General features: G+C 47.0%; 1 protein-coding gene across 2 annotated transcripts in view; it reads left to right on the forward strand.

Annotated features, from left to right (window-relative positions):
* LOC139386190 (ubiquitin specific peptidase 32) overlaps positions 1–24,474 on the forward strand; it is a 100,373-nt gene extending 75,899 nt beyond the window's left edge. Inside the window, exons 24-34 of one of the 2 annotated variants that reach the window (XM_071131661.1) lie at positions 781–932; positions 1,009–1,120; positions 3,305–3,525; positions 8,417–8,601; positions 8,819–8,905; positions 9,488–9,608; positions 11,514–11,705; positions 20,164–20,401; positions 21,455–21,933; positions 23,130–23,222; positions 23,347–24,474. In XM_071131661.1, coding sequence (XP_070987762.1) covers positions 781–932; positions 1,009–1,120; positions 3,305–3,525; positions 8,417–8,601; positions 8,819–8,905; positions 9,488–9,608; positions 11,514–11,705; positions 20,164–20,401; positions 21,455–21,933; positions 23,130–23,222; positions 23,347–23,520 — 2,054 coding nt within the window. In that variant the 3' untranslated portion in view covers positions 23,521–24,474. The remainder of the gene's footprint in view (positions 1–780; positions 933–1,008; positions 1,121–3,304; positions 3,526–8,416; positions 8,602–8,818; positions 8,906–9,487; positions 9,609–11,513; positions 11,706–20,163; positions 20,402–21,454; positions 21,934–23,129; positions 23,223–23,346) is intronic. The other variant, XM_071131662.1, reaches the window with a different exon arrangement.
* Positions 24,475–27,239: the final 2,765 nt, after the last annotated feature.

Raw genomic sequence — 27,239 nt, forward strand, 5'->3', positions numbered from 1 at the left:
AAGAGCAGAAAAGTAAATAAATAAAAACAGTGTGGGGATGAGGTAGGTAAAAATGGGTGGTTAATAAAAAATAAACCTGAGAATGGTGCAGGTCCTTAAAAGAAGCCAAGCGGCAGCCAATGGCCCGTTTCCCAAATCACATCCTTCTAGACAACAATATTATAATAATAATAATAATAATAATAATAATAATAATGATGATCACTGGGAAATATGCATATTTCTATTCACTTCCTGAATTGACTGCATGTCTGTCTGTCTCTGTCTGTGTGTCTCTCTGTGTCTCTCTGTGTCTCTCTGTGTCTCTCTCTCTCTCTCTCTCTCTCTCTCTGTGTGTCTCTGTCTCTCTCTCTCTCTCTGTGTGTCTCTGTCTCTCTCTCTCTCTCTGTGTCTCTGTCTCGCTCTCTCTCTGTGTCTCTCTCTCTCTCTCTCTCGCTCTCTCTCTGTGTCTCTCTCTGTCTCTCTCTCTCTCTCTCTCTCTCTCTCTGTGTCTCTCTCTCTGTGTCTCTCTCTCTGTGTCTCTCTTTCTGTGTCTCTCTTTCTGTCTCTCTCTCTCTGTGTCTCTCTCTCTGTGTCTCTCTCTCTGTGTCTCTCTCTCTGTGTCTCTCTCTGTGTCTCTCTCTCTGTGTCTCTCTCTGTCTCTCTCTCTCTCTGTGTCTCTCTCACTCTCTCTCTCTGTGTCTGTCTGTCTGTCTGTCTGTCTGTCTGTCTGTCTGTCTGTCTGTCTGTCTGTCTGTCTGTCTGTCTGTCTGTCTGTCTGTCTGTCTGTCTCTGTCTCAGTCATTATGCTGGATGGTTCTACCCCTGTACGGTTCGGCCTGAGGCTCAACATGGATGACAAGTACACCGGTCTGAAGAAACAGCTGAGTGAACTGTGTAGTCTGAAACCAGAACAGATACTACTGGCTGAGGTCCACACCTCCAACATCAAGGTACACACACACACACACACACAATAGTCCAATACAGATAGAAGCAATAGTACTAATTGTTTTTTGTGTGCTGTAGAACTTCCCTCAGGATAATCAGAAGGTGCGTCTGTCGGTGAACGGCTTCCTGTGTGCGTTTGAGATCCCTGTGCCATGCTCCCCCACTTCCCTCACCTCTCCAACACAGACAGGTGAGAACCTCCTACGCTAGGGGTGGGTAGAATGTAACGCACGCTGCTTCTAGAGGCTGGTAGAATGTAACGCACGCTACTTCTAGAGGCTGGTAGAATGTAACACACTGCTTCTAGAGTCTGGTAGAATGTAACGCACTGCTTCTAGAGACTGGTAGAATGTTACGCACGCTGCTTCTAGAGGCTGGTAGAATGTTACGCACGCTGCTTCTAGAGGCTGGTAGAATTTAACGCACACTGCTTCTAGAGGCTGGTAGAATGTAACGCACTGCTTCTAGAGGCTGGTAGAATGTAACGCACGCTGCTTCTAGAGGCTGGTAGAATGTAACGCACGCTGCTTCTAGAGGCTGGTAGAATGTAACACGCTGCTTCTAGAGGCTGGTAGAATGTAACGCACGCTGCTTCTAGAGGTTGGTAGAATGTAACACACGCTGCTTCTAGAGGCTGGTAGAATGTAACGCACGCTGCTTCTAGAGGCTGGTAGAATGTAACGCACTGCTTCTAGAGGTTGGTAGAATGTAACACACGCTGCTTCTAGAGGTTGGTAGAATGTAACACACGCTGCTTCTAGAGGCTGGTAGAATGTAACGCACGCTGCTTCTAGAGGCTGGTAGAATGTAACGCACTGCTTCTAGAGGCTGGTAGAATGTAACGCACTGCTTCTAGAGGCTGGTAGAATGTAACGCACTGCTTCTAGAGACTGGTAGAATGTTACGCACGCTGCTTCTAGAGGCTGGTAGAATGTTACGCACGCTGCTTCTAGAGGCTGGTAGAATGTAACGCACACTGCTTCTAGAGGCTGGTAGAATGTAACGCACTGCTTCTAGAGGCTGGTAGAATGTAACGCACGCTGCTTCTAGAGGCTGGTAGAATGTAACACGCTGCTTCTAGAGGCTGGTAGAATGTAACACACGCTGCTTCTAGAGGTTGGTAGAATGTAACACACGCTGCTTCTAGAGGTTGGTAGAATGTAACACACGCTGCTTCTAGAGGTTGGTAGAATGTAACACGCTGCTTCTAGAGGCTGGTAGAATGTAACGCACGCTGCTTCTAGAGGCTGGTAGAATGTAACGCACGCTGCTTCTAGAGGCTGGTAGAATGTAACGCACTGCTTCTAGAGGCTGGTAGAATGTAACGCACGCTGCTTCTAGAGGTTGGTAGAATGTAACACACGCTGCTTCTAGAGGCTGGTAGAATGTAACGCACGCTGCTTCTAGAGGCTGGTAGAATGTAACGCACTGCTTCTAGAGGTTGGTAGAATGTAACACACGCTGCTTCTAGAGGTTGGTAGAATGTAACACACTGCTTCTAGAGTCTGGTAGAATGTAACGCACTGCTTCTAGAGGCTGGTAGAATGTAACGCACGCTGCTTCTAGAGGCTGGTAGAATGTTGCACACACTGCTTCTAGAGGCTGGTAGAATGTAACGCACGCTGCTTCTAGAGGTTGGTAGAATGTAACGCACGCTGCTTCTAGAGTCTGGTAGAATGTAACGCACGCTGCTTCTAGAGGCTGGTAGAATGTAACGCACGCTGCTTCTAGAGTCTGGTAGAATGTAACGCACGCTGCTTCTAGAGGCTGGTAGAATGTAACACACTGCTTCTAGAGTCTGGTAGAATGTAACGCACTGCTTCTAGAGGCTGGTAGAATGTAACGCATGCTGCTTCTAGAGGCTGGTAGAATGTAACGCACGCTGCTTCTAGAGGCTGGTAGAATGTAACGCATGCTGCTTCTAGAGGCTGGTAGAATGTAACGCACGCTGCTTCTAGAGGCTGGTAGAATGTAACACGCTGCTTCTAGATGCTGGTAGAATGTAACGCACGCTGCTTCTAGAGGCTGGTAGAATGTAACACATGCTGCTTCTAGAGGCTGGTAGAATGTAACACACTGCTTCTAGAGGCTGGTAGAATGTAACACACTGCTTCTAGAGGCTGGTAGAATGTAACACACTGCTTCTAGAGGCTGGTAGAATGTAACACACGCTGCTTCTAGAGGCTGGTAGAATGTTACGCACGCTGCTTCTAGAGGCTGGTAGAATGTTACGCACACTGCTTCTAGAGGTGGATACTGTACTGTACCTCTCCTTATGACCTTAACCCTTCCATACTCCTCACAGTCACATGCTAAACCAACTCACTGTTTCCGGAAGGGCTCTCTGACATGTCTGTCTGTAACACCTCTCCAGACATCACCCCTGTGCCCATGGTTAACGGTGTGGGGGTGGCAGCGCATCCTGATGGTAAGCCTGGTCTGATCTCCAACGGCATGCCCAGCACCATGGTGCACTGCAGAGAGACCACAGAGAGAAGCCTGGCCAACGGAGGGGTGGGGGTGCCCAACGGACACGTGTCCCCCGTCCAGGACAGCCCCTTCATCGGGTACATCATCGCCATGCACAGGAAGATGGTGGGTACCACAGAATAATATATTTTACACAATAAATTTAATTGTAGAATGTTTTATATATTATTTTTTTGTTTACTCACTCACACACTGGCCAGTTTATTAGGTACACCCATCTATTACTGTGTTGGACCCCCTTTAACCTCCAGATCAGCCTGATTTCTTTGGGACATTCTATTAAGGTGTCGGAAACGTTTCACAGGGATGTTGGTCCATGCTGACGCGATGGCATCACGCAGTTGCTGCAGATTAGATGGTGGTACATTCATGCTGTTAACAGCCATTCCAGCTCATCCCATTATGCTCTATTGTGTTGAGGTCTGGTGCCTGACCAGGACACTCAGTAAACTGAGCTCGCTGTCATGTTCCAGGTGATGTTTTTCACCTCCTCAATTTGTCCCGTGTTGGTGATGGCGTGCCCACTGGAGCCGATTCTAGTTGATAGGAGTGGAACCCGGTGTGGTCGTCTGCTGCAATATCCCATCCGTGACAAGGACCGACGAGTTGTGTTCGGAGATGCTGTTCTGCACACCACTGTTGTTAGTCTGTTTGCGGCCCGCCTGTTAGCTCGAACCATTCCTGCCATTCTCCTCCGACTTCTCTCATCAACGAGCTGTTTTCACCCACAGGACTGGCGCTGACTGGATGCTTTTTAGTCTGCAGCACCGTTCTCTGTAAACCCTAGACACAGTCGTGTGTGAAAAGCCCAGGAGGCTGGCAGTTTCTGAGATACTGCACGCCTGACACCGACGATCATACAACGCTCAGTCGCTTGGGTGACTCGTTTTGCCCATTCTAATGTTCAATTGAACAGAAACTGAATGTCTCTGCTTTATATAACAAGCCAGAGCTACGTGACTCGTCCTGTTTCCTCCAGCATCTTCACAAGGTCCTTTGCTGTTGCTCTGGGATTGATTTGCACTTTTCGCACCAACGTACGTTCATCTCTAGGAGACAGAACGCGTCTCCTTCCTGAGCGGTATGACGCCTGCGTGGTCCCGTGGTCTGCGTGGTTGTACTGTTGCTTGTACAGATGAACGTGGTACCTTCAGGCATTTAGAAATTGCTCCCAAGGATGAACCAGACTTGTGGAGGTCTACAATTTTTTTTCTGAGGTCTTGGCTGATTTCTTTAGATTTTCCCATGTCGTCAAGCAAAGAGGCACTGAGTTTGAAGGAAGGCCTTGAAATACATCCACAGGTACACCTCCAATTAACTCAAATGATGTCAATTAGCATATCAGAAGCTTCTAAAGCCATGACATCCTTTTCTGGAATGTTCCAAGCTGTTTAAAGGCACAGTCAATTTAGTGTATGTAAACTTCTGACCCCCTGGAATTGTGATACAGTGAAATATAACTGAAATAATCCGTCTGTAAACAATTGTTGAAAAAATTACTTGTGTCATGCACAAAATAGATTTCCTAACCGACTTGCCAAAACTATAGTTTGTTAACACAAATGTGTGGAGTGGTTGAAAATGAGTTTTAATGTGAATGTGAACTTCCGACTTCAAGTGTGTGTGTGTGTGTGTGTGTGTGTGTGTGTGTGTGTGTGTGTGTGTGTGTGTGTGTGTGTGTAATGAACCAGTCAAACGTTTGGACACCCCTACTCGTTTTCTTTATTTGTACACATTTCTACATTGTAGAATAATAGTGAAGACATCAACACTATGAAATAACACATATGGAGTCATGTAGTAACCAACAAAGTGTTAAACAAATCAAAATATAATTGAGTTTCTTCGAAGCAGCCACCCTTTGCCTTGATGACAGCTTTACACACTCTTGGCATTCTCTCAACCAGCTTTATGAGGAAGTCACCTGGAATGCATTTCAATTAACAGGTGTGCCTTGTTAAAAGTTAATTTGTGGAATTTCTTTCTTCCTTAATGGGTTTGAGCCAATCAGTTGTGTTGTGTGGTGGTATACAGAAGATGGCCCTATTTGGTAAAAGACCAAGTCCATATTATGGCAAGAACAGCTCAAATTATAAGAAACGACAGTCCATTACTTGGACTGACCTCATGAGGACCGACACAGGAAAGGAAGACCCAGAGTTACCTCTGCTGCAGAGGATAAATTCATTAGTTACCAGCCACAGAAATCGTTAATTAACTGCCCCTCAAGTTGCAGCCCAAATAAAGTAACAGACACATCTCAACATCAACTGTTCAGAGGAGACTGCGTGAATCAGGTCTTCATGGTCGAATTGCTACAAAGAAACCACTACTAAAGGACACCAATAATAAGATGAGACTTGCTTGTGCCAAAAAACACGAGCAATGGACATTAGACCTGTGGAAATCTGTCCTTTGGTCTGATGAGTCCAGATTTGAGATTTTTGGTTCCATCTGCCGTGTCTTTTTGAGAACGGATGATCACCGCAAGTGTGATTCCCACCGTGAAGCATGGAGGAGGAGGTGTGATGGTGTGATGGATGCTGTGACACTGTCAGTGATTTTATTTAGAATTCAAGGCACACTTAACCAGCATGGTTACCACGGCATTCTGCAGCGATACGCCATCCCATCTGATTTGCACTTAGTCCCACTATCATTTATTTTTCAACAGAACAATGACCGAACACACCTCCAGGCTGTGTAAGGGCTATTTGACCAAGAAGGAGAGTGATTGAGTGCTGCATCAGATGACCTGGCCTCCACAATCACCCGACCTCAACCCAATTGAGATGGTTTTGGATGAGTTGAACCGCAGCGTGAAGGAAAAGCAGCCAACAAGTGCTCAGTGTATGTGGGAACTCCTTCAAGACTGTTGGAAAAGTATTCCAGGTGAAGCTGGTTGAGAGAATGCCAAGAGTGTGCAAAGCTGTCATCAAGGCAAAGGGTGGCAACTTTGAAGAATCTCAAAAATAAAATATATTTGGATTGGTTTAACAATTTTTGTTGATTCCATATGTGTTATTTAATAGTTTTGATGTTTTCTCTAGTATTCTACAATGTAGGAAATAGTCAAAAATAAAGAAAAACCCTTGAATGAGTAGATGTTCTAAAAGTCTTGACTGGTACTGTGTGTATATATATATATATGTATATGTGTATATATACGTATGTATATGTGTATATATACGTGTGTATATGTATGTATGTATATATATATATATATATATATATGTGTGTGTGTGCTGCTATTGTGGGCATCAGGCACACTCCGAGTTGGCATTCCACACCTAAATCTCTAGATGCTGTTTTCCACTGTGCCCTTAGATTCAATTCTGTTGATTTTATTTTAGAATGCAACATTGTATCTCAGTCATTAAGAAGAGATTCCGCATTCTGTTTATTCACAAAGCGCTCCTGCAGAATTTTCCCAAATTGTATCTGACAACACTGGTCAAGGTCACAACAATAGAATGCAGTAACAAGAGCACAATACTGAGTCGTGCTCGAGGTTCCAATGGTGGCTTCTGATTTAGGGAGACCTGCATTTTTGTTTTTTATGCTCCTGAGATGTGGATGTGTTTCAGGGGGGTGCTCAGGGTTGAATGTGAGGCTCAGGGTTGAGGTGAGGGTGCTCAGAGTTGAATGCGAGGCTCAGGATTGAGGTGGGGGAGGCTCAGGGTTGAATGTGAGGCTCAGGGTTGAATGTGAGGCTCAGGGTTGAATGCGAGTCTCGGGGTTGAGGTGGGGGTGCTCAGGGTTGAATGTGAGGCTCAGAGTTGAGGTGGGGGTGCTCAGGGTTGAGGTGAGGGTGCTCAGGGTTGAATGTGAGGCTCAGGGTTGAATGTGAGGCTCAGGGTTGAATGCGAGTCTCAGGGTTGAAGTGGGGTGCTCAGGGTTGAATGCGAGGCTCAGAGTTGAGGTGGGGGTGCTCAGGGTTGAATGTGAGGCTCAGGGTTGAGGTGGGGGTGCTCAGGTTTGAATGTGAGGCTCAGGGTTGAGGTGGGGGTGCTCAGGGTTGAATGCGAGTCTCAGAGTTGAGTTGGGGGTGCTCAGGGTTGAATGCGAGTCTCAGGGTTGAGGTGGGGGTGCTCAGGGTTGAATGCGAGTTTTAGGGTTGAGGTGGGGGTGCTCAGGGTTGAATGTGAGGCTCAGGGTTGAGGTGGGGGTGCTCAGGGTTGAATGCGAGTCTCAGGGTTGAGGTGGGGTGCTCAGGGTTGAATGCGAGGCTCAGAGTTGAGGTGGGGGTGCTCAGGGTTGAGGTGAGGGTGCTCAGGGTTGAGGTGAGGGTGCTCAGGGTTGAGGTGAGGGTGCTCAGGGTTGAATGGGAGGCTCAGGGTTGAGGTGGGGGTGCTCAGGGTTGAATGCGAGTCTCAGGGTTGAGGTGGGGGTGCTCAGGGTTGAATGTGAGGCTCAGGGTTGAGGTGGGGGTGCTCAGGGTTGAATGTGAGTCTCAGGGTTGAGATGGGGGTGCTCAGGGTTGAATGTGAGGCTCAGGGTTGAGGTGGGGTGCTTAGGGTTGAATGCGAGGCTCAGTGTTGAATGCGAGGCTCAGGGTTGAGGTGGGGGTGCTCAGGGTTGAATGCGAGGCTCAGGGTTGAGGTGGGGGTGCTCAGGGTTGAATGCGAGGCTCAGAGTTGAGGTGGGGGTGCTCAGGGTTGAATGCGGGGCTCAGAGTTGAGGTGGGGGTGCTCAGGGTTGAGGTGGGGGTGCTCAGGGTTGAATGCGAGGCTCAGGGTTGAGGTGGGGGTGCTCTAAGTGAAGGTTGGCTTTGTTTTTATGATCATGTTTCATAATGTAGTATTTTGTGTTTTGTACTGATGTTTGTATTGTGAAAAAGAGACATGGTCTCTGACACCCTGTTGAAGTTAAATATATAGAAGGAGTAAGGAGAGTATCGTATCAATGAGGAAATACATTTCTCATGTTTCGACATCGAGGTTCGTAGTTCTGACCTTTTTTTAAAAATAAAATATTCCTGTGTGTCCTCCTGTAGATGCGGACGGAGTTGTATTTCCTGTCCAGTCAGAAGAACCGTGCCAGTCTGTTTGGGATGCCCCTGATCGTTCCCTGTACGGTTCACACCAGTCAGAAGGACCTGTACGATGCTGTCTGGATACAGGTGGCCCGTCTGGCCAGCCCTCTGCCCCCGCAAGAGGCCAGCAACCATGCACAGGACTGGTCAGTACCCCACACACACGCCACACCACATCACAGACACACACAGGGCTAATCGGCAAGTCTCCACTTGATTGACTGAACAGGGTTATTATGGCGATTCTGGAAGTCTCCTGTTGATGGGAAGGTTCTTGATTAAAGGATTATTTTTATTGACTGAAGCTGATATTGTTTTGTAGGTTGTTAATGATGTCATGTGTGTGTTATGCCCCTACTACAGTGATGACAGTATGGGCTACCAGTACCCCTTCACACTGAGGGTGGTGGGGAAGGATGGCAGCTCGTGTGCCTGGTGTCCCTGGTACAGGTGAGGCCTCCTCCACCATCATCATCATCATCATCAAAACACACACTTCTCTTCTATTACTGTATCCATCTCATGTTTGGAAAATGGCGTGTGTAAGGGAAATGGCGTGTGGGGGAAAAGGGCGTGTTTGGGGGAAAACGACGTGTGTGGGGGAAAACGGCGTGTGTGGGGGCAAACGGCGTGTGTGGGGGCAAAGGGCGTGTGTGGGGGAAAACGGCGTGTGTGGGGGGAAATGGCGTGTGTGGGGGAAACGGCGTGTGCAGGGGAAAACGGCGTGTGTGGGGGGAAACGGTGTGTGTGGGGGGAAACGGCGTGTGTGGGGGGAAACGGCGTGTGTGGGGGGAAACGGCGTGTGTGGGGGGAAATGGCGTGTGTGGGGGGAAATGGCGTGTGTGGGGGGGAAATGGCGTGTGTGGGGGGGAAATGGCGTGTGTGGGGGGGAAATGGCATGTTGGGGGGAAATGGTGTGTGTGTGGGAAATGGCATGTGTGTGTGGGGAAAACGGCATGTGTGGGGGAAAACGGCGTGTGTGTTGGTACCATCTCTGTGCTTCTGCTCGTGTGTGTTACTGTGTGTGTACAGGTTCTGTCGAGGCTGTGCGGTGGACTGTACGGAGGACAGGGCCTCGGTAGGAAACGCCTGCATAGCTGTCGACTGGGACCCGACAGCCCTGCACCTCCGCTACCAGACTTCACAGGAGAGGGTAATGCTCACGTAGCCGGGGCTTTCTATATAAAGCAGGCAGACAGGCATCGAGGCATTCAGTTACTGTTTGATTGAATGTTAGAATGGGCATAAGGAATGACAAGAGCGCGTGGTATGATCATCAGCGGTATGATCATCAGCGGTATGATCATCAGCGGTATGATCATCAGCAGTATGATCATCAGTATGATCATCAGTATGATCATCAGCAGTATGATCATCAGTGGTATGATCATCAGTGCCATGCGTGCTGGATCCACTATCTCATAAGCGGCTGACCTCCTGACCTTTTTACGTACGACGGTGGCTCTCGGGTTTTCCCGAGAACGGTGCTGCAAATGAAACAAATCCAGTCCAGTGGGCAAAAAAACACTCGTTCATGAGGGAAGTCGGAGGAGAATGGCAAGATTCGTGCAAGCTTACAGGCGGGCCTCGAACAGACAAATGACGGTGCAGAATCAATCAATCAATCTAATGTATTTATAAAGTCCTTCTTACATCAGCTGATGTCTCAAGGTGCTGAACAGAAACCCATCCTAAAACCCCCAACCAGCAAACAATGCAGATGTAGAAGCACAGTAGCTAGGAAAAACTCCCTAGAAAGGCCAGAACCTAGGAAGAAACATAGAGAGGAACCAGGCACTGAGGGGTGGCCTGTCCTCTTCTGGCTGTGCCGGGTGGAGATTATAACAGAACATGGCCAAGATGTTCAAAAGTTCATAGATGACAAGCAGGGTCAAATAATAATAATCACAGTGGTTGTAGAGGGTGCAACAGGTCGGCACCTCCAGGAGTAAATGTCAGAACAGCATCTCCGAACACAACTCGTCGGTCCTTGTCACGGAAGGGATATTGCAGCAGACGACCACACTGGGTTCCACTCCTATCCGCTAAAAACAAGAAGAATCGGCTCCAGTGGGCACGCGACCACCAACACTGGATGAGAGGAGTGGAAAAACATTGCCTGGTCCAACGAATCCTAGTCCCTGTTGTGTCATGCTGATGGCAGTCAGAATAGGGCGTAAGCAACTTGAGTTCATGGCCCTGTCCTGCCTGGTGTCAACGGTACAGGCTGGTGGCGGTGGGGTACTGGTGTGGGGAATGTTTTCCTGGCACACGTTAGGTCCCTTGATACCAATTGAGCAACAGCTGAACGCCACACCTTGTAGAATCCATTCCCCGAAGAATTCAGGCTGTTCCGGAGGCAAAGATGGATCCGACCCAGTACTAGATGGGTGTACCTAACAAACTGGCCACTGAGTGTATAGCATTTTCTACAGCCCGATACATACTGGAGCCGTACAGCCTTACACCTCCCTCTACCAGACAGGAGAGGGTCAGTCATCAGATCCTATAGGAAAAGATTACGTCCACACAGGTGCTGGAGATATGTTGAGTATAAAGACGCATGATGGCACCAGAGACCTTTACCCAGATCAAATCAGATCAAGGCTTACCCATCTTCCCTGGCTCTGTCCCTGATCTTAGCAATGTAGTGAGGAGCAGAGTCACAGGCCCCTCGCCATCTGTCCCATCTAACCCCCTTCTCCCTGTCCCATCTAACCCCCTTCTTCCTGTCTCTATCTGTCCCATCTAACCCTCTTCTCCCTGTCTCCATTTAACCCTCTTCTCCCTGTCTCCATCTGTCCCATCTAACCCCCTTCTCCCTGTCTCCATCTGTCCCATCTAACCCCCTTCTTCCTGTCTCTATCTGTCCCATCTAACCCTCTTCTCCCTGTCTCCATTTAACCCTCTTCTCCCTGTCTCTATCTGTTCCGTCTAACCCTCTTCTCCCTGTCTCTATCTGTCCCGTCTAACCCCTTCTCCCTATCTGTCCCGTCTAACCCCCTTCTCCCTGTCTATCTGTCCCGTCTAACCCCCTTCTCCGTCTCTCTCTCTCTAGATAGTAGAGGAGCACTGTAGTGTGCAGCAGAGTCGCAGGGCCCAGGCAGAGCCCATCAGTCTAGACAGTTGTCTGAAGGCCTTCACCAGTGAGGAGGAGCTGGGAGAGGATGAGCTCTACTACTGCTCCAAGTGCAAGACCCACCGCCTGGCCACCAAGAAACTGGACCTGTGGAGACTGCCGCCTATACTGGTCAGAACACTGACACACACACACACTGTAGTTAGATGTAATGAGGATACCAGATACTAGTGTTGCCCAGAATACCCAAACTTTGCTACTTTTTCGTTATGAGAAGATGAAAAACGGTTCGGTACAAGATGTGTCTCACGTCATGTACGGATTGAGAGGATCCAGTCTGTCTAGTAATTTGTCTGAATCTTCTCTAGGGGGCAGTAGTAAGCTAGCCAGGCTACTTGTCTTCTCTAGGGGGCGGTAGTAAGCTAGCCAGGCTACTTGTCTTCTCTAGGGGGCGGTAGTAAGCTAGCCAGGCTACTTGTCTTCTCTCGGGGGCAGTAGTCAGCTAGCCAGGCTACTTGTCTTCTCTAGGGGGCAGTAGTCAGATTTGTAGCCACATTTGATAAGCAAGTGAGAGGAGAGAGAATGCCGACAGCATGGCTTCTTCTAAGGAAAACATCATACCTCCACGCCCGCAGCTTGTCCATAGGACTTAGGACTCCACAGAACTGGGATTTACGGAAGAGTGGCCAGAAAAAAAACTTTGCTTAAAGAAAAAAATAAGCAAACACGTTTGGTGTTTGCCAAAAGCCATGTGGGAGTCTCCCCAAACATATGGAAGAAGGTACTCTGTTCAGATGAGACTAAAATAGAGCTTTTTGGCCATCAAGGAAAACGCTATGTCTGGCGCAAACCCAACACCTTTCATCACCCCGAGAACACCATCCCCACAGTGAAGCATGGTGGTGGCAGCATCATGCTGTGGGGATGTTTTTCATCGGCAGGGACTGGGAAACTGGTCAGAATTTAAGGTATGATGGATGGCGCTAAATACAGGGAAATTCTTGAGGGAAACCTGTTGGAGTCTTCCAGAGATTTGAGACTGACGGCGGTTCACCTTCCAGCAGGACAATGACCCTAAGCATACTGCTAAAGCAACACTCGAGTGGTTAAAGTGGAAACATTTAAATGTATTGGAATGGCCTATTCAAAACCCGTGGGGGATAGTTATACACACAAGTTTTATTTTTTTTCTTTTTTGTCTTATTTCTTGTTTTCACAATAAAACATATTTTGCATCTTCAAAGTGGTAGGGATGTTGTGTGAATCAAATGATACAACCCCCCCCCCCCCCCCAAAAAAACAATTATTTTAATTCCAGGTTGTGGGGCAACAAAATAGGAAAAATGCCAAGAGGGGGGGGGGGGGTGAATACCCGTAAACCTAGTGGTCAAACTGACCATTTTTCCAATCGTTTTTCCACCATTCATTTTTCCCATAGTGGATTTTAGAAACACTTAAAATAAGGGCTGTGTTTGGTGTAATGCTTACCCTGGTGTGATGTTTTGATAACCGTGGAAATCTCTCTCCTAAAATCCCCTATTGGAAAAATGATTGGAACCATTTTCCTGTATGACCGCTAGGTTTTATGGGTATTATGACTTCTACTGTGGTACTCTGTGGTCTGTCAGTATTAGACAGAATGTCGTGACCCGCCTGTGGGGAAAACAACCTGTGGCTACCTCATTTGGCTCACAGCAAAAAAAACTTGACCTTTTTCCAAGTACAATTTTGTTGTTGTCGGCTTGTTTTAGTAAATAACAAAACTACATTTTAAGTCAAGTACAACATGTCTAAAGATGACTTTTCAACATTGCCTGCTCCCGAGCGTTTTCACTCCTTAGAAAAACTTAGTATTCTAGGGCTTCCCTCAGGCCCATTTTCTTGACGGTGCTAGCAGCCACGTGACTGAGTGCTAGCTAGCTACCGACCGGAACATTAAGCTTGCCAAGACCAACAACACAACAAAAAAACTGACTATAAAGTAGTGAGTGGAGTTACAAACAGATTATACTTAAACAAGTTAAATATCTTACTTGTGATGAAATGTTTTCCACAAACATATTGTATTTACGTGTAGCCTACTTGGACACGCCGGGCCCCACATTTCCAACTCTCTCACACCATCTGTACTTTACCTTTTATACTATTTATATATTTGTCAACTTTTACATCACTACATTACCCAAAAAAGGTCATGTACTTTTTACTCCGTACAATTTCCCTGACACCCAAAAGTACTCGTTACATTTTGAGTGGAAAATGGTCCAATTCACACACTTACCAAGAGAACATCCCTGGTCATCCCTACTGCCTCTGATCTGGAGGACTCACTAAACAGAGAATATCCCTGGTCATCCCTACTGCCTCTGATCTGGAGGACTCACTAAACAGAGAACATCCCTGGTCATCCCTACTGCCTCTGATCTGGAGGACTCACTAAACAGAGAACATCTCTGGTCATCCCTACTGCCTCTGATCTGGCGGACTCACTAAACAGAGAACATCCCTGGTCATCCGTACTGCCTCTGATCTGGAGGACTCACTTACCAAGAGAACATCCCTGGTCATCTCTACTGTCTCTGATCTGGAGGACTCACTTACCAAGAGAACATCCCTGGTCATCCGTACTGCCTCCGATCTGGAGGACTCCCTTACCAAGAGAACATCCCTTGTCATCTCTACTGCCTCTGATCTGGCGGACTCACTAAACAGAGAACATCCCTGGTCATCTCTACTGCCTCTGATCTGGCGGACTCACTAAACAGAGAACATCCCTGGTCATCCCTACTGCCTCTGATCTGGCGGACTCACTAAACAGAGAACATCCCTGGTCATCACTACTGCCTCTGATCTGGTGGACTCACTTACCAAGAGAACATCCCTGGTCATCCGTACTGCCTCTGATCTGGTGGACTCACTAAACAGAGAACATGCCTGGTCATCCCTACTGCCTCTGATCTGGTGGACTCACTAAACAGAGAACATCCCTGGTCATCCCTACTGCCACTGATCTGGAGGACTCACTAAACAGAGAACATCCCTGGTCATCTGTACTGCCTCTGATCTGGAGGACTCACTAAACAGAGAACATCCCTGGTCATCCCTACTGCCTCTGATCTGGTGGACTCACTAAACAGAGAACATCCCTGGTCATCACTACTGCCTCTGATCTGGTGGACTCACTTACCAAGAGAACATCCCTGGTCATCCGTACTGCCTCTGATCTGGTGGACTCACTAAACAGAGAACATCCCTGGCCATAATTGCTGCCTCTGATCTGGAGGACTCACTAAACAGAGAACATCTCTGGTCATCCCTACTGCCTCTGATCTGGCGGACTCACTAAACAGAGAACATCTCTGGTCATCCCTACTGCCTCTGATCTGGAGGACTCACTAAACAGAGAACATCTCTGGTCATCCCTACTGCCTCTGATCTGGCGGACTCACTAAACAGAGAACATCTCTGGTCATCCCTACTGCCTCTGATCTGGAGGACTCACTAAACAGAGAACATCCCTGGTCATCCGTACTGCCTCTGATCTGGTGGACTCACTAAACAGAGAACATGCCTGGTCATCCCTACTGCCTCTGATCTGGTGGACTCACTAAACAGAGAACATCCCTGGTCATCCCTACTGCCACTGATCTGGAGGACTCACTAAACAGAGAACATCCCTGGTCATCTGTACTGCCTCTGATCTGGAGGACTCACTAAACAGAGAACATCCCTGGTCATCCCTACTGCCTCTGATCTGGTGGACTCACTAAACAGAGAACATCCCTGGTCATCACTACTGCCTCTGATCTGGTGGACTCACTTACCAAGAGAACATCCCTGGTCATCCGTACTGCCTCTGATCTGGTGGACTCACTAAACAGAGAACATCCCTGGCCATAATTGCTGCCTCTGATCTGGAGGACTCACTAAACAGAGAACATCTCTGGTCATCCCTACTGCCTCTGATCTGGCGGACTCACTAAACAGAGAACATCTCTGGTCATCCCTACTGCCTCTGATCTGGAGGACTCACTAAACAGAGAACATCTCTGGTCATCCCTACTGCCTCTGATCTGGCGGACTCACTAAACAGAGAACATCTCTGGTCATCCCTACTGCCTCTGATCTGGCGGACTCACTAAACAGAGAACATCTCTGGTCATCCCTACTGCCTCTGATCTGGCGGACTCACTAAACAGAGAACATCCCTGGTCATCAGTACTGCCTCTGATCTGGTGGACTCACTTACCAAGAGAACATCCCTGGTCATCCGTACTGCCTCTGATCTGGTGGACTCACTAAACAGAGAACATGCCTGGTCATCCCTACTGCCTCTGATCTGGTGGACTCACTAAACAGAGAACATCCCTGGTCATCCCTACTGCCACTGATCTGGAGGACTCACTAAACAGAGAACATCCCTGGTCATCTGTACTGCCTCTGATCTGGAGGACTCACTAAACAGAGAACATCCCTGGTCATCCCTACTGCCTCTGATCTGGTGGACTCACTAAACAGAGAACATCCCTGGTCATCACTACTGCCTCTGATCTGGTGGACTCACTTACCAAGAGAACATCCCTGGTCATCCGTACTGCCTCTGATCTGGTGGACTCACTAAACAGAGAACATCCCTGGCCATAATTGCTGCCTCTGATCTGGAGGACTCACTAAACAGAGAACATCTCTGGTCATCCCTACTGCCTCTGATCTGGCGGACTCACTAAACAGAGAACATCTCTGGTCATCCCTACTGCCTCTGATCTGGAGGACTCACTAAACAGAGAACATCTCTGGTCATCCCTACTGCCTCTGATCTGGTGGACTCACTAAACAGAGAACATCTCTGGTCATCCCTACTGCCTCTGATCTGGAGGACTCACTAAACAGAGAACATCTCTGGTCATCCCTACTGCCTCTGATCTGGCGGACTCACTAAACAGAGAACATCTCTGGTCATCCCTACTGCCTCTGATCTGGCGGACTCACTAAACAGAGAACATCTCTGGTCATCCCTACTGCCTCTGATCTGGAGGACTCACTAAACAGAGAACATCTCTGGTCATCCCTACTGCCTCTGATCTGGCGGACTCACTAAACAGAGAACATCCCTGGTCCTCCCTACAGCCTCTGATCTGACTGACTCACTAAACAGAGAACATCCCTGGTCATCCCTACTGCCTCTGATCTGGAGGACTCACTAAACAGAGAACATCCCTGGTCATCCCTACTGCCTCTGATCTGGAGGACTCACTAAACAGAGAACATCCCTGGTCATCCCTACTGCCTCTGATCTGGCGGACTCACTAAACAGAGAACATCCCTGGTCATCCCTACTGCCTCTGATCTGGTGGACTCACTAAACAGAGAACATCCCTGGTCATCCCTACTGCCTCTGATCTGGAGGACTCACTAAACAGAGAACATCCCTGGTCATCCCTACTGCCTCTGATCTGGAGGACTCACTAAACAGAGAACATCTCTGGTCATCCCTACTGCCTCTGATCTGGCGGACTCGAATCAAATTGTATTTGTCACATACGACGAATACAACAGGTGTGTAGACCTTACAGTGAATTGCTTACTTACAAGCCCTTAACCAACAATGTAGTTTTAAGGAAATCCCTAAAAAATAAAAGTTAAGAGATATATAAGAATAACAAATAGTTAAAGAGCAGCAGTAAATAACAATAGTGGGGCTATATACAGGGGGCACCGGTACAGAGTCATTGTCAATGTGGTCGGGGTAATTGAGGTAATATGTACTCACTAAACACAAATGCTTTGTTTGTAAATTGTGTTGGAGTGTGCCCCTGGCCCCTATCGTGCCGTCTGGTTTGCTTAATAAAAGGAATTTGAAATGGTTTATACTTTTGATACTTAAGTACACTTTCATATTATAGTTATCGATCATATTATAATAATAGATCATATTATAGTGTATAGATACTTAAGTACAGGCCAGCAGCATACCACCCTGCATCCCTCTGCTGACTTGCTTCTGAAGCGAAGCAGGGATGGTCCTGTCGGTCACTAGATGGGAGACCAGATGCTGCTTGAAGAGGTGTTGGAGGGCCAGTAGGAGGCACTCTTTCCTCTAGTCTAACCCAGGGCAGTGATTGGGGACATTGCCCTGTATAGGGTGCCGTCTTTCGGATGGGACGTTAAATGGGGGTTCCTGACTCTCTGTGGTCGTTAAAGATCCCATGGCACTTATCATAAGAGTAGGGGTGTTAACCCCGGTATCCTGGCTAAATTCCCAATCTGGCCCTCAAACCATCATGGTCACCTAATTATCCCCAACTTAATTTTGACTCATTCATCCCCCCCTCCTCTCCCCTGTAACTATTCCCCAGTTCGTTGCTGTAAATGAGAATGTGTTCTCAGTCAACTTCCCTGGTCAAATAAAATAAAATAAAAACATTTTAGCAATTCCATTTACTTTTGGTATATTTAAAACCAAATAGTTTCAACCTTTTCCTCAAGTGTTTTACTGGGTGACTTGAGTCATTTCCTATTAAGGTATCTTAACTTTAACTCAAGTCTGATTATTGGGTACTTTTTCCACCCCAGAGGGCAATGTCCCCAATCACTGCCCTGGGTCATTGGGATATTTTTTTTAGACTAGAGGAAAGAGTGCCTCCTACTGGCCTCCTTTTTGGCGTGTTTTTGGCGTGTTTTGTTATTTCTGTATGGGAAAAAAATCGACAACAAAGTTGACTCTTTGACCCCCATTTGTAAATTAATATTTGTTTTCCCCAATTTATGGCCGTGGTCGAGGGGAATTATTTATTACGTGAATATCGACTCGGAGTAAAGGGGAATAATAGTCAAATGCCATGCGAGCCAATCAGAAACAAATATTCAATGCTGTGGTATAATTAGCTATAAGGAATCATAGTTCTAATAAAGATCATGTCATAATGTCCAAAGATTAGCGAATTAACCCCTGATATGTGTCAAATTACATTTTTAAAATAGTTACGATTTATTTTCTATGCTCTGCGTCTCAAGAATGGTTTTGCATCAGGAACATTTAAGATGTTCTTGTATCAATCGTGATTTATTTGTTAAAGAACTGAACATAAGAAAACATTCTGTGTGTTGTTTTTAGTTGGTCAACCAGTTATCAACATGTTGTTCAATGTTTCTCAAATTTAAGCCCAGTGGTTTTTCTGTGACTTTAGATAATAGGCTTTTTTTTTTTTTTTTTTTTTGCTGTGGTTTCAAGTATTGTTTATGTATTGCGTTTTGGTATTGAGTATCGTGATACTCTACCAGGTATTGAAGTAAAAATTCTGGTATCGTGACAACACTACCAGATACTGTCGTTAGATGTTATGATGTTGCGAGGTACTGTAGTTAGATGTTATGAGGAAGTAGTGCTCTATAGAGAATAGGGTGCCATTTGGGAGGTACCTTATGTTTTTCAGAACATCCACAGGATGGGGCACATGATACACTACATAGCACCCAGCCTCACTACATAGCACCCAGCCTCACTACATAGCACCCGCCATCACTACATAGCACCCACCATCACTACATAGCAATCACCACTACATAGCACCCAGCATCACTACATAACAGCCACCACCACTACATAGCACCCATCATCACTACATAACAGCCACCATCACTACATAGCACCCACCATCACTACATAGCAGCCACCATCACTACATAGCAGCCACCATCACTACATAGCACCCAGCATCACTACATAACAGCCACAATCACTACATAGCACCCAGCATCACTACATAACAGCCACCATCACTACATAGCACCCAGCATCACTACATAACAGCCACAATCACTACATAACAGCCACAATCACTACATAGCACCCAGCATCACTACATAACAGCCACCATCACTACATAGCACCCAGCATCACTACATAGCACCCAGCATCACTACATAACAGCCACCACCACTACATAGCACCCACCATCACTACATAGCACCCAGCATCACTACATAACAGCCACCATCACTACATAGCACCCACCATCACTACATAACAGCCACCATCACTACATAGCACCCAGCATCACTACATAACAGCCACCATCAATCACTACATAGCACCCACCATCACTACATAACAGCCACAATCACTACATAGCACCCAGCATCACTACATAACAGCCACCATCACTACATAGCACCCAGCATCACTACATAACAGCCACAATCACTACATAGCACCCAGCATCACTACATAACAGCCACAATCACTACATAGCACCCAGCATCACTACATAACAGCCACCATCACTACATAGCACCCAGCATCACTACATTTTATTTTTATTTACCTTTATTTAACCTGTTCAGGGGCAGAACGACAGATTTGTACCTTGTCAGCTCGGGGATTTGAACTTGCAACCTTCCGATTACTAGTCCAACGCTCTAACCACTAGGCTACCCTGCCGCCCCATAGCACCCAGCCTCACTATATAGCAGTATACTTTACACCACTATTTACTGTATTATTTGTATTTATTATTATTATTATTATTTATTAAAAGAGCAAGAGCTCATTATTAGCAATGTAAACAGACGTGTCTACTACATCGATGTTTCATATTAGTTGATGTTGTTGCTTGGCTCTGCGTTGCAGATAGTACACCTGAAGAGATTCCAGTTTGTGAACGGCCGCTGGATCAAGTCTCAGAAGATCGTCCAGTTTCCCAGAGAGAGGTTTGACCCTAGTGTTTACCTGGCTCCCCGGGAGGCGGGGCTTAACGGGCTACACAGTCTGCAAAGCCGCAGCGAGGGAGAGGAGCTACTGAGGATAGGAGGAGGAGAAACGGTCTCCTCCATCTCCGCCCCTGCTGGGTTCCTCAACATCCTCAAAGGTCTGATGTCATCCCGTCTACATCCCAAATGGGGCCCTATTCCCCTTTATAGTGCATAGTCCCTATGGACCCTGGTCAAATGTAGTGCACTATATAGGGAATAGGGTGCCATCTGTCTCGCTCCTGGTTGTGTTTCATTACTTCACCTGTCTCATGTGACTGTTGCTTCCAAGTCCCTGATTAGCTTGATGATAGCCCAGTGATCTGCAGTAGTTTCCCATTGTTAAACAAACCAGTCATTCAGAAAGAGATAATAAAACGCACAGAAACAACCGAAACCAGAGCAAACATATATTTACTTCTATTCATAGTGCACAACACACCACATAGCCCATATACACAGGAAGAATGAGGTCAAGTTGTTTTACTGAGCCTCGCTCTCTCTTTCTCTCTCTGTCTCTCTCTCTGTCTCTCTCTCTGTCTCTCTCTCTGTCTCTCTCTGTCTCTCTCTCTCTCTGTCTCTCTGTCTCTCTCTCTGTCTCTCTGTCTCTCTCTCTCTCTGTCTCTCTGTCTCTCTCTCTCTGTCTCTCTCTGTGTCTCTCTCTCTGTCTCTCTCTGTGTCTCTCTCTCTGTCTCTGTCTCTCTCTCTGTCTCTCTCTCTGTCTCTCTCTCTCTCTCTGTCTCTCTCTCTGTCTCTCTCTCTGTCTCTCTCTCTGTCTCTCTCTCTGTCTCTCTCTCTGTCTCTCTCTGTCTCTCTGTCTTTCTCTCTCTGTCTCTCTCTCTGTCTCTCTCTCTGTCTCTCTCTCTGTCTCTCTCTCTGTCTCTCTCTCTGTCTCTCTCTGTCTCTCTCTCTGTCTCTCTCTCTCTGTCTCTCTCTCTGTCTCTCTCTCTCTCTCTGTCTCTCTCTCTCTGTCTCTCTCTCTCTCTCTCTCTCTCTCTCTCTCTCTCTCTCTCTCTCTCTCTCTCTCTCTCTCTCTCTCTCTCTCTCTCTCTCTCTCTCTCTCTGTGTCTTTCTGTCTCTCTCTCTCTCTCTCTCTGTCTCTCTCTCTCTGTCTCTCTGTCTCTCTCTCTGTCTCTCTCTCTGTCTCTCTGTCTCTCTGTCTCTCTCCACAGCCTCTCCTGCTTCAGGCAGGAAGTCAGCCCCTCCCTCTTCCATCAGTTGTACCAGCAGCCCCTGCAGCAGCCCCAAGACAGGAGGAGGGTCAGGGAGCACAGGCCACAGACAGACCCGCCTCAGGCTTCCCCAGCTGGGCAGCCGCCACCGCCTCTCCAACAGCAAGGAGAACCTGGAGGGTAGTACCAGGGAGGGGGGCAGCGACTCCGACACCGAGCCCAGGGAGGGAAGACTGCAGGCGGACACGGAGGGTGGGCTCGTGGGAGTGAGGAGCGAGCCGGAGATGTCCACCACAGACGCGTTTAGCAGCCTCAGTGACGTCATCGTGATGAACGGGGACAGCGGTGGCTATAGCGACGGGCTACAGCGCACGGAGGCCAGTACGGCGCCCAGCACGAACCTAGAGACACCCACCACCACCCTTCTGCACCAAAGAGACAACAGCCTGGAGAACATCTACAACTTATATGCAATTTCAGTGAGTGCTTCCAAAACTTCTTGGAGGTTAGCCTCCTAACCTATACCTCGGGAAGTTTGGAATTAGTTTAATATATATATATATATATATATATAGTTTAATATATAGTTTAATATATGATCAATATAGTTAGTTTAATATATAGTTTAATATATGATCAATATAGTTAGTTTAATATATGTATAGTTTAATATAGTTCGTTTTATAAAGATATAGTTAGATATTTTGGGTTCCGAATGACTCTAGAAGGTTGGTGTAGATTAGAAAGCCTCTGTCCCAAACGGCACCCTATTCCCTATATCGTATACTACTTTTGACCAGGGCTAGCACCCTATTCCCTATATAGTACACTACTTTTGACCAGGGCTGGCACCCTATTCCCTATATAGTACACTACTTTTGACCAGGGCTGGCACCCTATTCCCTATATAGTACACTACTTTTGACCAGGGCTGGCACCCTATTCCCTATATAGTATACTACTTTTGACCAGGGCTAGCACCCTATTCCCTATATAGTACACTACTTTTGACCAGGGCTGGCACCCTATTCCCTATATAGTGCACTACTTTTGACCAGGGCTGGCACCCTATTCCCTATATAGTACACTACTTTTGACCAGGGCTAGCACCCTATTCCCTATATAGTACACTACTTTTGACCAGGGCTGGCACCCTATTCCCTATATAGTATACTACTTTTGACCAGGGCTAGCACCCTATTCCCTATATAGTACACTACTTTTGACCAGGGCTAGCACCCTATTCCCTATATCGTATACTACTTTTGACCAGGGCTAGCACCCTATTCCCTATATAGTACACTACTTTTGACCAGGGCTAGCACCCTATTCCCTATATAGTACACTACTTTTGACCAGGGCTAGCACCCTATTCCCTATATAGTACACTACTTTTGACCAGGGCTAGCACCCTATTCCCTATATCGTATACTACTTTTGACCAGGGCTAGCACCCTATTCCCTATATAGTACACTACTTTTGACCAGGGCTAGCACCCTATTCCCTATATAGTACACTACTTTTGACCAGGGCTAGCACCCTATTCCCTATATAGTACACTACTTTTGACCAGGGCTAGCACCCTATTCCCTATATAGTACACTACTTTTGTGCATGGCCCATATTGTGTTATTTAATAGGTGTCTCTCTCTCTCTCTCTCTCTCTCTCCACAGTGCCATTCAGGTATCATGGGAGGAGGACATTATGTGACCTATGCCAAAAACCCCAACAACAAATGGTACTGTTACAACGACAGCAGCTGTAAGGTAAGAACACACACACACACACACACACACTCATCCTCTACTGATAGTCAATATAATCTAGCAAACCAATTAGTCACTTTAAGTCTCTTTTCAAGTGCGTGCTTGTTTGCCGTGTCCTCCCTAGGAAGTGCACTCGGAGGAGATGGACACGGACTCGGCCTACATCCTGTTCTATGAGCAGCAGGCGGTGGACTACTCTCAGTTCCTGCCAAAGACCGACGGCAAGAAGATGGCCGACACCACTAGCATGGACGAGGACTTTGAGTCTGACTACAAGAAGTACTGTGTCCTGCAGTGATCAGGATAACACCCTCGACCCACCTACCCCTCAACACTCTGCCTGTGACTCTGAACCGACCCACCTACCCCCCTCAACACTCTGCCTGTGACTCTGAACCGACCCACCTACCCCTCAACACTCTGCCTGTGACTTTGAACCGACCCACCTACCCCCCTCAACACTCTGCCTGTGACTCTGAACCGACCCACTCAGCCCCTCAACACTCTGCCTGTGACTCTGAACCGACCCACCTACCCCCCTCAACACTCTGCCTGTGACTCTGAACCGACCCACCTACCCCCCTCAACACTCTGCCTGTGACTCTGAACCGACCCACCTACCCCTCAACACTCTGCCTGTGACTTTGAACCGACCCACCTACCCCCCTCAACACTCTGCCTGTGACTCTGAACCGACCCACTCAGCCCCTCAACACTCTGCCTGTGACTCTGAACCGACCCACCTACCCCCCTCAACACTCTGCCTGTGACTCTGAACCGACCCACTCAGCCCCTCAACACTCTGCCTGTGACTCTGAACCGACCCACCTACCCCCCTCAACACTCTGCCTGTGACTCTGAACCGACCCACTCAGCCGTACACGTATGGAAAGGAAATGAACACAACGCTTCTTCTTCAGCCAATCACTGGTCGCCGAGAAGCACAAAATGGTCGTCACAAACTGAACCACTTGTTTTCCAATACCGGTGGATACCCCCCCCCCCCCCCCCTTGTTGTTTTGAAAGGTTGCCATGGGAACAACATTTAAGCCCCACATAAAGCACTAAACTGGTGTACATTTAGCCTGAGGACCCCCCCGCCCCCCCCTGTATGTGTGTTGGATTACCATCACATAAACTGCGATTGTGCATTTTCCTCCCCTGCAGCCGTCAAAATATGTTCCCACGCCTACATAATGTCTGGCTCTATAACTCTATACAGTAACGGTAGGATAAAGATGACTGTGGTGTTGTTATTGGTAAGGGCTCTTATGTTCCTTCTTCAGTAGCGATACTGTCAGTACAAAAACAACTCGTATTGTTACCTCCACTGTCGCTTGCATTTCATTGGCCAATTGGAACAGTCAAAATGAACCTCACACACTTCCTATGTTGATGTCCACAAACACACACACACACACACACACACACACACGCACTTCAAAAACAAATTACGATCTCCCTTTTATGAAGGAAAGGTTCCACAAAATCGAGGTGTTTGACCTAAATTTGGCCCCGTTGCCAAGCAACTGCCAAAACAAAAATGTGCAATTGCTGATCAGTGTACCCATAACAATCAAATGAGTTTAGGGGGTGTTCATTGTAAGTCGTTTTAACTCACAAGCTTGAGTTTAAATCAGAGTTATATTCTGGACAGGTGCCATAGAGGATGTTTCAAAGATTCATATATATATATATATATATATATTTTTATTTGTTTTCTCTTTCTCCAAATACTTATTTTAAAGAGATGTATTTTTATTGTCTTTTTTTAATGCACAATTTGGTCCCATTCAAAGGTTGATGTCGTCTCCACTGTTTGTCTACAATACGTTGTAGGGAGCTAGTCTGATACTGTAAATGAATAGGGTACATCCCAGATGGCACCCTATTCCCTAGTGCACTACTTGTGACCTGGGCCCATAGGGAATAGGGTGCCATCTGGGATGGATGCTAAGGACTGCCTGTCAAATTACCATGTTGTATCTAGTCCTCACAGCTCCACTCTCTCAACAATACCATGTTGTATCTAGTCCTCACAGCTCCACTCTCTCAACAATACCATGTTGTATCTAGTCCTCACCTCACAGCTCCACTCTCTCAACAATACCATGTTGTATCTAGTCCTCACCTCACAGCTCCACTCTATCAACAATACCATGTTGTATCTAGTCCTCACAGCTCCACTCTCTCAACAATACCATGTTGTATCTAGTCCTCACCTCACAGCTCCACTCTATCAACAATACCATGTTGTATCTAGTCCTCACAGCTCCACTCTCTCAACAATACCATGTTGTATCTAGTCCTCACCTCACAGCTCCACTCTCTCAACAATACCATGTTGTATCTAGTCCTCACAGCTCCACTCTCTCAACAATACCATGTTGTATCTAGTCCTCACCTCACAGCTCCACTCTCTCAACAATACCATGTTGTATCTAGTCCTCACCTCACAGCTCCACTCTCTCAACAATACCATGTTGTATCTAGTCCTCACCTCACAGCTCCACTCTCTCAACAATACCATGTTGTATCTAGTCCTCACAGCTCCACTCTCTCAACAATACCATGTTGTATCTAGTCCTCACCTCACAGCTCCACTCTCAACAATACCATGTTGTATCTAGTCCTCACCGCTCCACTCTCTCAACAATACCATGTTGTATCTAGTCCTCACCTCACAGCTCCACTCTCTCAACAATACCATGTTGTATCTAGTCCTCACCGCTCCACTCTCTCAACAATACCATGTTGTATCTAGTCCTCACCGCTCCTCTCTCTCAACAATACCATGTTGTATCTAGTCCTCACAGCTCCACTCTCTCAACAATACCATGTTGTATCTAGTCCTCACCTCACAGCTCCACTCTCTCAACAATACCATGTTGTATCTAGTCCTCACCTCACAGCTCCACTCTCAACAATACCATGTTGTATCTAGTCCTCACCGCTCCACTCTATCAACAATACCATGTTGTATCTAGTCCTCACCTCACAGCTCCACTCTCTCAACAATACCATGTTGTATCTAGTCCTCACAGCTCCACTCTCTCAACAATACCATGTTGTATCTAGTCCTCACCTCACAGCTCCACTCTCAACAATACCATGTTGTATCTAGTCCTCACAGCTCCACTCTCTCAACAATACCATGTTGTATCTAGTCCTCACCTCACAGCTCCACTCTCTCAACAATACCATGTTGTATCTAGTCCTCACAGCTCCACTCTCTCAACAATACCATGTTGTATCTAGTCCTCACCGCTCCACTCTCTCAACAATACCATGTTGTATCTAGTCCTCACAGCTCCACTCTCTCAACAATACCATGTTGTATCTAGTCCTCACAGCTCCACTCTCTCAACAATACCATGTTGTATCTAGTCCTCACCGCTCCTCTCTCTCAACAATACCATGTTGTATCTAGTCCTCACAGCTCCACTCTCTCAACAATACCATGTTGTATCTAGTCCTCACCTCACAGCTCCACTCTCTCAACAATACCATGTTGTATCTAGTCCTCACCTCACAGCTCCACTCTATCAACAATACCATGTTGTATCTAGTCCTCACCGCTCCACTCTATCAACAATACCATGTTGTATCTAGTCCTCACAGCTCCACTCTATCAACAATACCATGTTGTATCTAGTCCTCACTTAACAGCTCCACTCTCTCAACAATACCATGTTGTATCTAGTCCTCACCTCACAGCTCTACTCTATCAACAATACCATGTTGTATCTAGTCCTCACCTCACAGCTCCACTCTCTCAACAATACCATGTTGTATCTAGTCCTCACCTCACAGCTCCACTCTCTCAACAATACCATGTTGTATCTAGTCCTCACCTCACAGCTCCACTCTCTCAACAATACCATGTTGTATCTAGTCCTCACCTCACAGCTCCACTCTATCAACAATACCATGTTGTATCTAGTCCTCACCGCTCCACTCTCTCAACAATACCATGTTGTATCTAGTCCTCACCTCACAGCTCCACTCTCTCAATAA

This window comes from Oncorhynchus clarkii, chromosome 27, assembly GCF_045791955.1.
Source record: "Oncorhynchus clarkii lewisi isolate Uvic-CL-2024 chromosome 27, UVic_Ocla_1.0, whole genome shotgun sequence".
Classification (NCBI taxonomy): Eukaryota; Metazoa; Chordata; class Actinopteri; order Salmoniformes; family Salmonidae; genus Oncorhynchus; species Oncorhynchus clarkii.